The following is a 16,412-nucleotide window of genomic DNA, read 5'->3' on the forward strand; positions in this document are numbered from 1 at the left end:
TCTACCTGTCTATTACCTATCTATCTCATTCATATCACTAGTACAAGTTTTCATATTTACTGAACAGGCACTTCATCCAACATCCATCGTTATAATTAATTCCACTCTACCGAAACATCGCCCCAGTCAGCAACGACCTCCTCTTTACTGTCCGCATTTCTTTCTTCAGGCATGTCTTCAACACTTCCGCAACACCCGACAGTCCCAAAGGGCACAGATATACCCGAACCAGTGGGAAAAATGGCCTATGCCAGTGACGACAGTCAACTGTTTATCCAGGGTGGCTCTTATGGTTCTGAAAACAAAATATCCAGCGCCTTTAGTCTTAATCTCACTTCCGACTGGTCAGTCGAGGATCCTGCTTGGAGTAGGCTTGAATTAATTGAAAACTTCTACGGCCAGTCAGGAGTAATGAATCTGGGACGCTTCATAGCCTTTGAAACCGGAAATAACCAAATTAATGTGTCTATCTATTCCAAACACTGGGAACGACTAAATCTCTCTCCATCTTTCAACACACCCGACCCAGTGATTGTATCTCGTCAAGATGGGATGGTGTACTTTTTGGGCAAAAAGGGAGAGGCTCTCTTCATGGACACGAAAAATTGGACCTTTTCGAATTTTAAATCTCCTACATTTGATACATTTGAGCCTACAGGGCAAAGTGCTTCATGGTCAGCCTATAAAGAGAGCATTTTGATCCCCATCTTCAACGACACAGATGTTGACGTGCATATGTATAATACAAGCTCTCACATATCGCGACCACTAAACACAGCTAAAAACCTCAAGATTACGCCTCGGACAGGCTATTGTTTTGTTCCATGTAAGGAGTTTGATATCGGCTTGAAGTTATGATGAATAGATTTGCAGGCATAATAAGCGAACCGTATTGCTTTTCATAACCCTTGGGATGTACTATAGGTAATGATGGGAAGCAATACTACCTCTTTGGAGGCAGAAACGACACTGCAGTATTCGACGACTTGTACTTACTGGATTTGGAGGAAAATACATGGACGCAGCTCGATAACTCTCGCTCTAGTAGATCTATGATGGCATGCGCTGTCAGAGAAAAGACTTTGGTAGTTTGGGGAGGCAAGTCAACTTGATTGCAAACTACTTGGTGCACCATCGTATAAACTAGGGAAGAATCAAGTTTCTGATAACTTTGAATCAACAATCCCTTTTTTTTCTGCGATTAATAGGTTTTTTAGACACGGATAGCACAGCTGTGTCGGATAATAAGCCATTGGTATTCAACGGTATTGAATGGGTCACTAAGTACACTGTAACAGGATCTTCAGGAATACCCACCAGGCCCTTTCCGTCCCCCGTAATCCCGTCAACACCCTCCAGCTCCAATGGCATAAATGTAGGCATCATTGTTGGTGGCGTCATAGGAGGGGTCGCATTGATAGCACTTGTTGCAGGGCTATTGTTCTATTTAAGAAGGCAGAGGCATCGTTCTGCAGGGGGTAGCAAAACAACCGTCAAGAAATCAACGCTGAATGACGAGAGTGGTCTCCGAACCTTAGAATTAGGTGGCTACACGACCATCCCATCGCCCTTCATCTCGGATGAGACATATAACCCACAACAGATGACGCCCTACGCTGCACCGCATGTATCTGGACCGTTGCCGATGATAGAGCATGTTGCAGCATCGCGAGCGCAGCAACAGCAAATATCACCAGTTCTCTCTCGACCCATCGACACTCTATACCAACGGGATCAGTCGCAGATGTCACAAACCTCCGGAATATCGTATGCTTCCATTATTCAGTCGCCATTCGAGGTAGAGCCTCCGGTAGGCCCCCAGCACCCGCTGCTCCAGCAGTCCAGGCATCTTCCGTCGCATCAAAATTCGCCCACTGGATATCCTTTACAACCAATTTCACAGCTACCAGCATCATCAAATTCATATGCAGGCCCCCTTGGCTACGGTGGGCAAGATGGCAACTATGATGAACGGGTGGCAATAATGCCCAGGTCCATGGAGCCTGCTACCGTGGATCTGATCCCTATCAGTGCCAGTGAAGCGGGTGATGATGAAGGTAGCCAGGCGTCACGATCAAATTCAATAGTGTCCAGTCGATTACCTGAATCCGCAGTGCAATCTGCACCTACACGTATAAAAAGCCATAAAGTTAATAATGTTGAGGCAGCAGGCAATAGAGGTGACGATAACTGGCCAAATAATAATTTAAGTGGACCTGAGGATAGTCGACGCGACTCAAGCGAGTCACTTACGTATCTTGATATTGAATAAATATTACATACGCCTCTCTTTATTTTTGATAACCAGAGCCCTAAAGGTCATGGGAATTTTTTGCTACACTCTACACTATAGATAATAAACAGCTATTAGAAGTAGACTCTATAAATGGGTTGCCCTATTACTAAGGGCGCCCAGCCGTTCCATTACTGTCAGTTCTAATTGTCGCCGATAGCTCCCTCGCTACTCTTTGGTCAGCTTCCGCCCTGATCGCTTTCACGTCAGCTGTTCGTCGTTATCTCAGGGTAGGTCCTAAGAAATCACCTCTGCTACATCTGTGCTACCCAACACAGGTACGTCCCCTGGCGCGTTTGCTCACAGAGGTGATGCCTTTAGTTCTTTCCCAGTCGACAGTGACTTTACAGCGTCTGTTCCAGATCTCAGTCCTTTGCACCTCCAGAGTTCCCCAAGGGTTTGCTTTTTTTTTTTTTTTTTTTTTTTTTTTTTCGTGTTAACAAGAACCCACGGAAGCGAGGAATTTATTTCATAATCTCGCTCTAAATCAATTATATCGCCCTCAAATCCACTGGCATGTGGATCCAAATCTTGCGGGGTTGGTCTGAAACTTCTACTTGGATTCCGTCAAACTTTGTGATCATCGCTGTCTTAGTCGAGTCGGTGGATGGGGAGATGTACCGCTGGTTCGGCCGGGGGGTGGAATATATACCTAAGACGTGTGGCCAGCCAGGCGACTTAGGGTAGTGTACCCACGATCTTAGCCTTAACGGAAAACACTAGGCTGCCTCGAATTTTTTTTTTTTTGATAACAAGGACCCTCAGGGTCATGGGATTTATTTTCTACACTCTATGAACAAAATGCTCCAGAAACTATAGTCAATAAACAGCTATTACTGCACAAACGACAAGAGCCGCTGTATCCATGATTTCATAAACCCTGACCGCCGTGGTTGGTACTCAAAGTCCACCTTTCCGACGTGGCCTGTTGCGCAACGCGACAAATTATCCGCTATCCATAGTCATCAAAAACTTCATTCCACCTAGCCGCTCCATCACGTCCAGTTTGGTTTTCCCAAGGTAACTGTCCCGGACTCGGTCATCCGCGATCTTGTAGATCTCTTTTACATTCAGCTTCTGTCTTTGTCTGAGGGAAGGGACAAGGAAATCATTGCTACTACGTCTGTGCTCCCCAACACAGTTGCGTCCTCTAGCGCGTTTGCTCGTAGCAGTGATTCCACGAGCCTTTTCCCATTCAACGGTGACTTTACACCGTTTGTTCCAGATTTCTGTATGACCGAATTCCTCTATGGCCTTGACGAAGCGCCCTGCCATATATGTAGCTATCCTTGTTGTTGTCTTGAAGCCAACTTTCCAACTCTGAGCAATGGACTTGGGCGTAAGTCCATGGTAAATGTCCTGCACAGACCAATCTGGTGTGTGCTCTCTCTCTTCCTCATCATCGCCGTTCCTATCACCATGGCGTCGTACTTCTCGCACACCATCGATATGCATCTCCAGAGTTTTCCAAATGTAGTCCTCCTCTGCCGCAGTAAAAGTTGGCTCTTTTGTCCTTGGTGGGTCTACACCTCTCTCTCTGGCCCTTTGTGCTTGCTCCTGCACTGCTTTCAACTCTTTCCTCCATGTCCTCTCCCCTATCACATTCACATTTTGGATTATCTCCTTCCACTTCTCGGCCTGAGTCTCCATCGTCCTTGGACATCTCCAGATGTGCGATGTGTCTTCATCCTCTGTCCCACACACTCTGCAGTTGCCATCTTCATAAAGGTCCGGCCTCCAGTGTCTCATATATGACTGTGTAGGCAACATTCCATGGAGTTTCTTGATTCTGTGCGCTCGCTTTTGGCAGTCCGCTGGGCTGGTGAAGAGTCCTTTCGGTAGGTTGCTATCATGAACAATGTTCATAGTAGCTCGCCAATCAATTTTTGTCCAATCCTTAACATGCTCCTGCGTCCTGTTCTGGGCGATCCAAGTGTGATGTGTACGAGTTGTTGACTGTAACTTAAGGATCTGCCTTAAGTCATCTTCCGCTGGTACACCGTTGAACTTTGCATGGCAGTACATGTCATTATGCTCCGTTATGTTGATATCCCATAGCTCGCCATAATGTCCATGTTTGCTGCTTCGTCCGCTTCTTCGTTCCCTCTATTGCCGGCATGTCCTTTGACCCACTCGACCGTGACTTCCGATCCTTGTTGAATAAATGCGTTGTGTATAGCTGCCCACCATACTGCATACGGTGATCTAATACGTTGTCGCAACGTGCTATCCACTCTGCCTCGGACCAATGCTCGGAATTGAGTCACAACTGCGCTGTTATCAAGTCGGATTGTCATAGGTCTGTTTCGTGGGCTGATAAGTATTCCTGCCAACAAACCAGCTAGCTCTGCCTTTGTCGAGGATGCGTTGCCTGCTACTCTACCAGATAGCGCAGTGTAAAACTCACCCTCTTGTGTCTGGACTACCACACCAAATGCCAACTTACTCTTTCAGTGCCAATATCTTTGAGAGATCCATCCGTATAAATGACATTACCCGGCTGGGTATTGTACCGTTCCCTTTGGCGTTGGATTTTCTCCTCGGTATTGGCACTAATGATAACTCCATTTGTGTCCCTGGCTAGGCCTCTGTTGACTTCAGGGATCACTTTTAGGCACGGTGTCTCGTTGGAATCCAGGTCGACTTTTGCTCTCCTTAGCAGAGCTTGCTCGCTCAGACCCTCATATCTCCTTGTGTTCTGGGTCCGGCGTCTCCTCGCTTCTTCGCGGGCTCGCATGCGTTCACTATGCCTTCGCTCTCGGTCCTGGTGGCGTTCTGCTCTTCTGACTATGGCATCTAACTTTGCTCTTTGTCGCCTAAGATTATGTTCTCTGGTTGCTCTGCGCGCCTCTTTCATAACAGCTCCTCGTCTCTTTTTCCGCTCCTTCTGTTGATCTAGAATCCACTTAATTCCAATTGGTGGCTCAACAGCTTGATTAGCCGGTGATACTGTCAAAGTTCTGTTCGCTGCCTCATCTTTTATGAATTGGTTGAGTGCACGAATCGCTTCTCGATCTTCGTCTTCTGTATCCCCGTCTACCGAGCTGACATAACTACTGTCGCTGTTGCTGTCATCATCACTGACGTCTAAGAGTGCCAGTTTCCTCCTGTTCCATTCTCTTGCATGCCTACCCACATAATCGTTGTCGAAGCAAAAGTTTTGAAGTTGGTTGAACCAGAATGGCGAAACTTTAGGCCCTCCGTAACGGGTCCTGAATGCGTGCCATGAGATCATGTCCTCCTTATCATCCGTAAGTATTTGATCCACAAAGTATACCATACGCTTGGTGAGCGCCTTCCATACGTGTGGTAATTCTCCGTTTAGCCATTTCCATGTCGAGAGAGCGTTGTGTGGGAGACCAAATTCGGCTGCGATCGATAGGTCGAAAGTAATGTTACGATTCTTCATTTCTTCACAAACATTCGATATAAAGTTGTGGCGATACTTTTTGACACGATGTGGCTCCAAAGTTGGCGAGACTTCCATCTTATTCCTGTGCTGCAGCATCAGTACTCGTGTCCGACATATCCGTCCCATTACATTGCTGTCATTAAGTCGAAGCGCCAGGGTAGATATTTGTTCTTCCGCTTGAGCGTTCGCCAAGTCTTTGATGGCATACAATCTATTGTGGTTCATAGTGCTGTTTGGCGTAGTTGATGGCATACGTGCTTTCCGCTTACACAGTGACATATACTTACCAGTCATCTTCTGTAGGAACGTTGGTGGCAACATTTGGGCCGAAATCCTATACAGCACCTTTGGGATGAGCACATTATTGACAATATACGTTGTCTGCCGATCTGTCAGGGCTTTGGACCGGAGAATGTTACAGGTCGTTTCTATTTCCTGCTCCACTATTTGCTGTGTTGCTGTTGGATTTCCTGTTGCTGTGACCCAAACACCAAGAATCCGTACCGATTCATTCTTTTCCACTGGTCGGATCTCTTCTGTAGGTGTCCCAAATTTCAGCGTGCTCCTCCTATCCTGCTTGCTGTTGATACAGATGACCTGCGTTTCCTTGGCGTTCACTTCCACCCCGTTAAGAATGAAGAATGTCGTTGCAATGTCAAGTATCTCCTGCATATGTGCTTTGGAGTCCGATATCCATGTAGTATCATCCACGAAAGCAAGGCCAGTAACTGATGGTGTCCCTCTTGGTCCCTCTAGACTATATCCAGTGCTACTGTCTATAATTTCACACAGGAGTGCATCATATGCTACTCTCCATAAAAGCGGACATTCCACTCCACCTTGATCCAAACCGCACTCTGGATGATACTCGTCAGTTGGTCCGTATTCAGTAATCACCCTGTTCACTTTGGAAATGGCGATGTTTTCACATAGGCGTATGAACTGTTCAGGGACCTGGAGCCGTCTTAGTCCGCGAGAAAGCATCCCATCGGGGGCGCAGTTGACAGAGTCGAAACACCGTTTCATGTCTTGGAGCACAATCCACTGTTCTTTCTTGAACTCTCTTGCGTCTTCCATTGCCGCTTGCAGGATATGGATTGGATCCTTAGTGGTAGTACCTTTAAGAACAGAGAAGTTTGGTCCTCGTAGAATATCGTGCCTGGCCATGATCGCGCTTAACCTATTTGTTATTACTGCAAACATTATTTTCCGTGCGTGCTCCAACAAAGCTATCGGCCTTACCTCTGCCATGTTTCCTGACCATTCTGGAGCTTTTGGTATGCAATAGAGGAGCCCCGTCTTCCAATCCTTGGGGACGTCTTCTTGCACGATAGTGGCACTTATGATTTGGAAGAGGATAAAGAGCCCCTGCGGTCCTTGGTGTTGGATCATTTCGTTCGTAATGCCTGACACACCAGCTGCCTTGTTTTTGGGTGCATCCAGGACCACAGCTGAAAACTCATTTCTGCTTGAGTCACAACTATCTATGAACAAAGGGCTTGCCCATCCTGACCCGAGCGGAGCAGTTGAGTATATTCAGAATGTCACGTGAAGCCGCTTGAACTATCATAATTATATACCGGGACACTCAGCAGGTTATGAAACCATACGGGGTTGTAGCTCAGTGGTAGAGCGCTCGCTTTGCATGCGAGAGGCCCGGAGTTCAATCCTCCGCTGCTCCATCGAACATTTTTTCCTCCTTGTAGGAAGGTGGATAAATCTATTTAGCAGCCCATATCAAATATAGTAATTTTTGCCATTATTTGGCAGCCTATTTTTTGGGCAGCCAAATAATGTTTTGCAAAACTAATTTGAAAGGATGAAGTTATTTGTACGGCCCCCGTGCAAATAAATTTTTGCTTATAAAAAAAATTATTTGCACTGCCCCGTACACACTCTATTTACACTGCTCCCCCCGTACAAATAAAAAAAAGTTATTTGCACGGGGGGTCTTTTTTTTATTTGCACGGGGTCTCTTTTTCATCTACAAGCAGCAACGTGTATCCTACAGACTACATGATTCTGGCTTTATATAAATAAGTGGAGGTGAGTTTAGAGTAGAGAGGGGTCTGGAATTATTACTGGTGGAAGTTGCAGCGCCGTGGGAGCTGCCAAACAGCTCATTTGTGACATACAAAAATACTACCATTAGACCCATATAGCGTATACGATGATTTAAATTACCACTCACGTGGGGCAGACAAGAACCCTCTCTTTGTCCTCCTTCTTAGTTGGTGCAATGTTTTAACCTAATTGATATAACTTATTATGTAATATGGAGCTAAAGTTCAATAAATTTACCCTTTTATTAATGAGGCAATGTGGATAATCACTGAAGTTTTTGGGCAGTACAGGCTGAGGGAAAACGGCAAGAAATAAGATTGAAGACAGTGCTTCTCTTCATTACCATTTCAAGTGATTGTACAATATGAAGCTGGTCCTTTAGACGCAGTGAGCATCTACATGTGCTGCTGAGTATGCAATACTGCGTGCTAAAGACGAACCAAGGTAAGTTGGCTATGATAATAAACTTGGAATGTAATGAGACAAAACTAAGGATTGTTGCGATTAGCAGTCATTTATATGGGTTTTTACTATAGCTAAGGTTTTTACCCTTTTTATTTAACGAAGATCCCTGGATCATAATAAAGACATCTTTTTTTCGTTCTCGCTAATTATTATGACCCTGGCATATTTCAATAACAGAAAAGAATATTTATGTCTCTTTTCTATCACTATTAGTCACGGTTATGCTATTAAAGTATTTTAGCCACTAAGATATAGAGATATAGGTGATTGTGCACGTTCGGCTTTGAGTGCGAACTGTCACCAACTATCAAAAGACAAGTAATATCGGGTAAGAAGATAGATATTCCACAAAATAAGCTGAGGTCTACCCATTGCATTTTGATGAATTTGATAAACAGAAAGGGAAAAGAAAGAGAGTAGGTAGTAACACGGCACGCTATACATCGTAGAAATGAGTATGATTGTATGATTGTTTGTATATCTACCGAAACAAACTACACGTTAGAGGTTCCTAATAACTGAACTCATCGTTGTGTGCTTAATAGTGTACGGAAATACCTAAGATATATGCACGCGTTAAATGAAAGAAAGCATCAGGGAACCATCCACAATCTATAACAATGCAACCAACAAAAGTGCAAAGTAAAGCTGCATAGTATATTTCAATTATAGATAGATCATTTGTAATTCTGTATTTAGTCCCAGAGTCGCATAAAGAATGCCAACATCTACTCTGAGCTACATACGACCTTGATTAGATAAATATTCTGGTCAGTATTTGATGCTTAGGCAGCGGCTCTAGATCTAAGCCTGTGTCGTGGAAGGCTTCCTGGTTATGGTGTTTAGGGCTGAAATAAAGACCCCGTACAAATAAAAAAAAAGACCCCCGTGCAAATAATTTTTTTTTATTTGCACGGGGGGAGCGGTGTAAATAAGGTGTGTACGGGGCAGTGCAAATAGATTTTTTAAATATTTGTACGGCCCCCATGCAAATAAGAGGTGTACGGGCCCGTGCAAATAAGAGGTGTACGGGCCCGTGCAAATATCTTTTTTCAATTTGGAAAAGATTGATTGCCTTGTTGCACTCACCATGTAATTACAAATATTAGTGTTTGTCAGAAAGAGTAAAACCCATATGAATAAGTTGCGCTTCGGATAGAGCGACGACAATTGGACTTGAAATGAGTGACTTTGCTTACAGTACCAAGGTATCAACATAAAGAAACACCCCGTTATATATATATATATATTTTTTTTTATTTCCATGGGAGGAACAGTGTAAATAAGGTGTGTACGGGGCCGTGCAAATAACTACATCCAAATATATTGTAAAAATATGGTCGCCGTCGCTGCAAAGGAAAAATGGGTCCAAATGAGAACCACCCATTGCCATTTTTATTGTGTTTACTGTCTTCATCCTGATTCGCTGCTGGCATTATACATGTCTTCTCTCAATGGCGCGGTTTTATTGATCTTTCATAATAATCAACATGCATTGCAGCGACGACAAAAAAAGGGCGGCTCAGTCTAATCGCATTACCAATAGTGAATATTAATAACTAATGCTTCCTTCTTGCATTCTTGAGGAGGAAGAGCTGTCATATATTTCGTCTAAATGGACATTATCAACAACACACGCAGTATACAAAGCAGTTTTCATACAGCGATACAAGATCCTGTTCTGATATCCTATTGCTAATTTATCCTGCGGATCATGTCTATTCATAAAATTGCTTTCTTATAGCTGGGGCATAAAGAGATCAAAAAACTCGCTGCATGATTATTTAACCAAGGCGTAATATTTTAATGCAATGCTTATACGATTCTACGCCCGACTCTTCGGTAGGACCGATCATGGTATAACAATGGCTCTTGCTGATCTGGGATCTCGCCATGCAATACCTTTTCTACGTGTCCGATCCACATCTCATGGTCTCCCACTGCCATCACCTGATGAGTACTACACCGGATCGCCCCTAATGTGTTCAGCAGCACCGGTAAATTCGATTCTGGGTCAATCTTATAACCCAATACCTCGAAAGGATCAGGGTCTGGCGGTGTACTTGGTGATGTTACAAGTGGTGGCGCTGGAATGCCGTGAAGTGTGCCATTCTTTTTAGCGTTTTGAGAACCAGTAAAGGCATCAGCCAGAGAAGAATTGCCAATCTCATTGTCGGCTAATATTTGTATGGTTGCCTCCGCAGTCAATTCCTCAATATCCTTGTCATGCGGCACCCTTGCTTGAGTTGATCTTGTGAAGGCCTGCGCCCGAGATTCTGATTGTTTGGGAACAATTGATGACGCTGCATCAGTAAGGTTTGACGTAGGAAGGTTTGTAATGACCTCAGATGGAGGTGGAACTGAGGATGAAAATGCCACTGAGTGAGTTATTTGATCTGAGGCCAGGAATTGAACTATAAATTGGTTTGATTCGTGCAACATTGTCGAGGCCCTTGAAGGAAGCTTCACACAAAATGCGATCAGGGGAATTGGCTGCAGTGAAATGGACGAAAAAGATGACACGGTAATCCCACGGCGAACTGATGGGTCGTTTGGCGCAGCAGTACTTACAACAGCAACTATAAGGTCCATTGAAAAAGATGGTAAGAGAGTATGAGTCAGTTGTTGCAGGGTTGTCCAGGCTGGCCTGTTCCATTCAACAGTCAATGATATAGCTCTTCACACTTACCTGGAAATGGGACTTTTCTTAGTACTCTGCGAAGCTTTTCTGATGTGCTCGTCTTATCGTTGGATGTACCTAAACGGAATATAGCTACATACTATTAGCACGACGTCATGCTCCTTTAGTGTAAAAACACTCAGTCGCAACATGACGAGTACCTTTTTTGGCAATATTCGACGATAATGCATCTGATGAAGTTCCTTCCCTATCCTTGGTATATGATCGATATGATCCACGCAGCATGTGGAGTTTCCCTTGGATCGTATAATTGAGATCGATAAAGGATCGTCTTTTATGACTGACCAACTCTGCAGCTGATGCATTCCATGGAGGCATATACTGTAATCTGCTGGTAATGAGGCGACTATAGATTGCATCCATCTGCATCCTTATGCATGAGAAGTACATGTCGGTATGTTACTATCTCTTTCCTGCTGGCGAATAAGGAAGAGAATGCGCACTGTCAATGTCATAAAGGTCTTCAATGTGGCTTATAAAATGATTTATTTAAATTTAATAATATATATTTATATACAAATGGTACACAACAACAGAGTTTATGCTTGATCCTTGCTGCTTCGACTGGATCTCCTACTGCGGTGCAGGCTCAGGTGACAAATGGAAAGAATGTTCTCTATCGAACCCCTTTGGACGACTACTACCCGTACTCACGTCTCTGGCGTGTTGCATGCGGTGAGAAGCATGGAAGATAGACGAGGCGGCACGCGATAGAACGGGATGGCTCGGTCGTTTGCCTGATTGGACTACTAACAGACAGCATGAAACCTCTGACGACAGGAACTGTTGTGCTGTAATACCTAAGATGTTGGACACTGCCATTGTCGAGTGATGGATATCTCGGGATGAAGGCTGGGTCCGAAGAGGATGTCGATGTCGAAGGTTACTATTGTCGCCAGGTAGGTTGTCAATAGGATGCGTTGAAGCGGCTTGTGAAGAAGTCTGTTGGAACCCATTGTATGCTTCTGGTGAGTATATGGAAGCAGTAGTACTGCGGTGTCCGGCATTGTGAATTGATCCTCGACCCAAGACTAGCAGATCCCTTGGTCCAAGAGTAGCCTTTGAAAGGCTAATGGCATCCTGGATCGTGGATACCTGGTGGACAAAGACGTTCTCACGAACCTCGATTTCGGCACCAGGGCTGTCAGAACTAAATCTCTTACTCAATCGCTTTTCAATATGGATATAAGAGCGATGTCCGAAGTATTCTTGGGCTAGAACATTATTGTCGTCAGGTAGCTCTGCTCGTTGGTCCTCACCCTGGTCAGAATGGATTGACTGGCCATCGATATCTATTTGAATATCTCCTGTAGCTTCCTTTTGCTTTTGTACCGCCTCGATGCGCACAATGACGACTTTACATGACTTATTATGACTCAAAACTGATGCAAGTTTCAGAGCTTCTTCATCGTCCTGGGATCCGTAAAGCGGCACCATGATTGTCAAAAAGCTTCCAGATCCTCCAAACTCCCTTTCGACAAAAATAGCTATGGCTATTCCAGTGTTTGATGTTGTATTCATGAGCCGAGTGACTACTCGTGTGTTAGAAGGAATGAGGGGCTTGGGCAGTATTGTGTTCTGGCTGTCATCCACTGTGCTAGCAGGCGGATCAGGGAGTGAAGTCGAGTTCCAGGGGAAGATAATAATTCCAGCATCGCTCTCAAGGGCTTCATCATATATACTTTGAGCAAAATCCTCAGGATCAGTAGATAAAGTCATTCGTGGCTTGACCAAAATACCATTAAGCTTCGCAAATGCTTGGAATACAACCATGAGCGTGTCGCGGCGCAGCACTTCAGCACGCTCGGTAGCGGCCATCAGAACCGACGAGCTACGCTCAGTAAGATGCAGAAGGCGAAGAGCGAGAAGAGTCGGACCTACACTTGATGCGTTTGACGCTACAGGATGGCCAGGAAATCCATTGGTGCCTGAAATAGGCAGATTTGAGTGATGAGTGGTATGTGAAGGCTTTGGTGAAGCATGATGCAACATGTCGAGAAATGTCATCATGGCTGGAAGGTTCTGAATCTTATCGAGACACAACATAATACCAGTCTTCGCAGTCTCGGATTTATCTAAAGACTCTGTGCGCTCAGCATCCTTGCTGGCTTTTTCTTTGGCCAATGTGCGCTGGGCTACTGCGCGCTGATAGTGGACTGGATAAACCCACGAGACACCAGGAGTAGTCATGCAGGTGGTGATCAAACACATCATGACCATGATGACGAAGACTTTGGCGTTGATGACTCCAGCATCGTAACCAATGTTGAGAACAATTAGTTCGATAAGACCTTTGCAATTCATAAGGACTCCAATAGCGAGGGACTCCCGGAACTCCATGCCTTGGAGTTTGGCTGCACCTGTGCATCCAACAATCTTTCCAAAGCAGGCAACAAAGGTTGTCAATATTACCAGTCCCCAAATTCGAGCATTGTCCAATAGTCCAATCTGTGTCTTGAGTCCTGAGAGAGCAAAATAAATGGGCAGAAAGATAACAGAGACAAGATCCTCGATTCTCTTGGTAACTCCATCTGCAAAACCTGTGTCATTGGGAATGACCAATCCAACTACAAACGAGCCAAAGATAGCGTGCACACCAATGATATCAGTCATGAAAGCGCTGATCAATACCACGACAAGAATGAACGCCATCATGGTCTGACTTGGTTCATCTTGTGACTTTGTAACTCTGATCATGAAGATGATAACAGGGCGAATCAAAAAGACCAAAATAAGGATCCATGCAATCGATAGAAGGACAACGTAAAGAGGTGTAATTTGACTGGCACTGTTGATGATTGAGACTACGAGGGCCAACAAAATCCATGCAACAATATCCCCGACAGCACCGGCGCAAATAGTTAAGAATCCAACCTTAGTTGTCAGCAGCTTCTGCTCAGCGAGGATACGGGCCAGGACTGGGAACGCAGTGATGGACATTGCCACACCACAGAAAAGGAGAAACTGACCAAAGCCCACCGTAGTATCAGGCCCAAGCTCTTCATAAAGCACGTAACTGACAGCTGCGCCTACACCAAACGGTAAAGCCATACCAGCAAACGATATTCCAAGAGCAAATTTAGCGCGCTTCACGACTTGTGCTGGATCGAGCTCGAGGCCAACAAGGAATAGGAATAGCACTAAGCCGATATTGGAGACGAGATTCAGGTAGGACAAACTTGCTGGGTTGAAAATAGTCTCCGTAAAGCCGGGAATACGGTCCATGACGGAGGGTCCAAGGATGATACCAGCGATGACTTCAGAAATAACACGAGGTTGCTTGAGCCTTCTCAATACAAAATGCAAAAGATAGCATAGCCCGATAATGATGACCGCCTAGTGAGATTCATAAAAGCTTTGTTATTACCATTAAGGGAAACTACGTCTTCGGCCTATGAAATCAGAAATTCAGACTATTGGTATCGAGCATTACCTGGATCACAAAGAGAACCAATGGATTTGACGGGTTGACTTCCGTAGGATTGAGGCCAGTGACAATACTCCCTATTGGATGAAATAGCGACAGTCAAATTGAACATCGTGAGAGCAATAGTAAATTGTTAGCGAATGGGTACATAATATGAAATACTCTTTTAATACACACTAGGAGGGATACTTGCCAGATGATGACCCCATGATGGCGATGAACTTAATTGACTCCTTGCAGATGGGACAGATGGTTTTGATGTATTGCCAAGGAAACCAAAAGGAATGAAGAGTGATTAAAAAGAGAGGCGGCTATCAAGTCATTATAAGGAAGGGTGATGAGTTTTAACAGAGCAAATCGAGAGTAAGCATTTGACTGCTATTCTTCTAAGAGTGCTGGCGTTGAGTACATTCAAAAGAAGATAGCAGATGGAAACATGGGTTAAAAATGCTAATGGTCTTTACTTTTGCTCCACCTAATATGGGTGGGTGGCGTGTTACTGTCTCTGTTCGTTAGGTAGTAACAACTAGGTTTATCTATTCGAATCCAAAGGTTAATAGAACGAAGTTACACTTTTTTTTTTGTGGATGAGGTAAATGAGGGGTTGAGTGAAAACAAGAATGATTAGTGAAAAAGAGCAAAAGGAGAATAGTTAATGAAAAAGAGCAAAAAGGAATTTTTTTTTTCTCCTTTCTTTAACTGTGCGGTGATGACTTGACAATTGACAATGCAGGAAAGTTAACCAAGGTGGCCCAGTGACAACACAGAATATCCACGTGTATTCCAGTAAAAGCTGCACGATGATGCATACTTTGTCAAGGCCCCCTCTCCCTAATCTCGCCTTTCCACATTTGTTATTGACCAGTTCCAATTGGCTCACGAAGAAGATGCATGTTCTATGGTACAAACTGCAGACATTTACACAAATAATGTTGATAGAAAGTAAATCCCTGCTTTTAGACCATATTCGAAAGGTCTTCCCCCCTTTTTCTTGACCTTCTAAACAACGAGGGTAGACACTATCAAAAAAGTACATGTACATGTACATTGAACTAATGAAGCCATATTTTCTCTAAAACATCAAGGATACATATGATATGGTCTCGGTGAATGGCGCGCGTTCAAGGGGCTTCACAACTTTGTGAGCATATTTTGAGTCGTACAAAAAAACATTTCCATCTTTTCTTTTCACATACCCCTGCATTGATAAATGCCAATGTGATTGAAGCTTCTGCAGAAGAAGTGGCTGTACCAAACAGACCATGATTAAAATATTAGAACCAACATATTCATGTATAGTTTTCTATACATACACAATTTGTTTGTGGGTGGAAGTTTGCTTGTATTCAAGTCTCGTGAGCTTGCTATAGCTCATAAAAAAATAAGCTATTTCTTCTTTGTGACCAAGGGCTTCCTCAAAAGAATAAATGTTCATGAAAAAAAATACAAAAGTTGCATGAGGCGATCTGTTGGCTCGTTACCCAGCATCATCAGCCCTCAGAGTCTCGCTAATGAAGTTGAGCACTGGGGTTTTTGCAGCTCCTAAACTTCCTAGAGATCATTTCTCTACAAGGACTCGTATAAAAATACATTATCATTATCACCATCAGGAGAAGTATAACCGCCATCATAATATGAAGCGACAGATATTATGGTTCAAATTAAAATTTCAATTCAGCCCATTTACGTAGCTATTGGGGTTCAGTTTCATCAGTCCATTTGGCTCATGTCTAGTCCATCAAGAATTCAGTTATGGAAGCATTCTCTTAATCCGCTATTGGCTATTGAGCTAAACTACAATCAAGATAAAACGAACGTAAACAGTAAGCATCAGTAGTAATCATTGTATGACACTCGTTCGACGCCAAAGTATTGGCACTCTCTTCGTATAATACCACCAACTGCTTGAGCTCCAAAAGACCTGAAGATAGTGGCTCGTTAAGAAAACATTCTTGGCCATTTCATTTGCAGAAGATAGTGAATGTATTAGTTGATTTGTTTAAGTTGCCATCAAATTAGTTCAATCTTGCAATGGACTTTATATGAACAT

At 44.0% G+C, this 16,412-nt stretch overlaps 3 protein-coding genes and 1 non-coding gene across 4 annotated transcripts; 2 read left to right on the top strand and 2 right to left on the bottom strand.

The window, feature by feature from the left end:
* Positions 1-171: 171 nt before the first annotated feature.
* BCR41DRAFT_370988 (hypothetical protein) lies at positions 172-1,112 on the top strand (the record flags this gene model as incomplete). The annotated part of the gene is made up of 2 exons (XM_022026568.1): positions 172-826; positions 925-1,112. 2 exons carry the CDS (start codon positions 172-174, stop codon positions 1,110-1,112), a joined length of 843 nt encoding a protein of 280 aa, XP_021881013.1.
* A 6,203-nt stretch (positions 1,113-7,315) lies between these two features.
* On the top strand, positions 7,316-7,387 carry BCR41DRAFT_t80. The gene has a single exon. It is a non-coding gene; the product is annotated as a tRNA-Ala (tRNA).
* Positions 7,388-10,007: 2,620 nt separating this feature from the next.
* BCR41DRAFT_354259 (flavin reductase like domain-domain-containing protein) lies at positions 10,008-11,352 on the bottom strand. The gene is made up of 3 exons (XM_022024278.1): positions 11,076-11,352; positions 10,924-10,992; positions 10,008-10,813 (listed from the first exon to the last, which is right to left on the bottom strand). The coding sequence occupies exons 1-3, from the start codon at positions 11,323-11,325 to the stop codon at positions 10,050-10,052; spliced, it is 1,083 nt and encodes a 360-aa protein (XP_021881014.1). The 5' UTR covers positions 11,326-11,352; the 3' UTR covers positions 10,008-10,049.
* A 48-nt stretch (positions 11,353-11,400) lies between these two features.
* Positions 11,401-15,026, bottom strand: BCR41DRAFT_354260 (Sodium/hydrogen exchanger family-domain-containing protein). The gene is made up of 4 exons (XM_022024279.1): positions 14,827-15,026; positions 14,556-14,673; positions 14,369-14,439; positions 11,401-14,271 (listed from the first exon to the last, which is right to left on the bottom strand). Exons 2-4 carry the CDS (start codon positions 14,569-14,571, stop codon positions 11,509-11,511), a joined length of 2,850 nt encoding a protein of 949 aa, XP_021881015.1. The 5' UTR covers positions 14,572-14,673; positions 14,827-15,026; the 3' UTR covers positions 11,401-11,508.
* Positions 15,027-16,412: the final 1,386 nt, after the last annotated feature.

Source organism: Lobosporangium transversale (assembly GCF_002105155.1).
Source record: "Lobosporangium transversale strain NRRL 3116 chromosome Unknown BCR41scaffold_20, whole genome shotgun sequence".
Taxonomy (NCBI): Eukaryota; Fungi; Mortierellomycota; class Mortierellomycetes; order Mortierellales; family Mortierellaceae; genus Lobosporangium; species Lobosporangium transversale.

What these genes read in the sequence shown, in the direction of transcription:
- BCR41DRAFT_354260 (XM_022024279.1), bottom strand. An exon ending in TGGTTCTCTTTGTGATCCAG is followed by an intron (nt 14,272 to 14,368) that starts GTAATGCTCGAT and finishes GAATCTCACTAG; the next exon opens with GCGGTCATCATTATCGGGCT.
- BCR41DRAFT_354259 (XM_022024278.1), bottom strand. Translation starts at nt 11,325, where the DNA reads ATGTACTTCTCATGCATAAGGATGCAGATGGATGCAATCTATAGTCGC. An exon ending in GTCGAATATTGCCAAAAAAG is followed by an intron (nt 10,993 to 11,075) that starts GTACTCGTCATG and finishes TATTCCGTTTAG; the next exon opens with GTACATCCAACGATAAGACG. An exon ending in AAGAAAAGTCCCATTTCCAG is followed by an intron (nt 10,814 to 10,923) that starts GTAAGTGTGAAG and finishes TGGACCTTATAG; the next exon opens with TTGCTGTTGTAAGTACTGCT.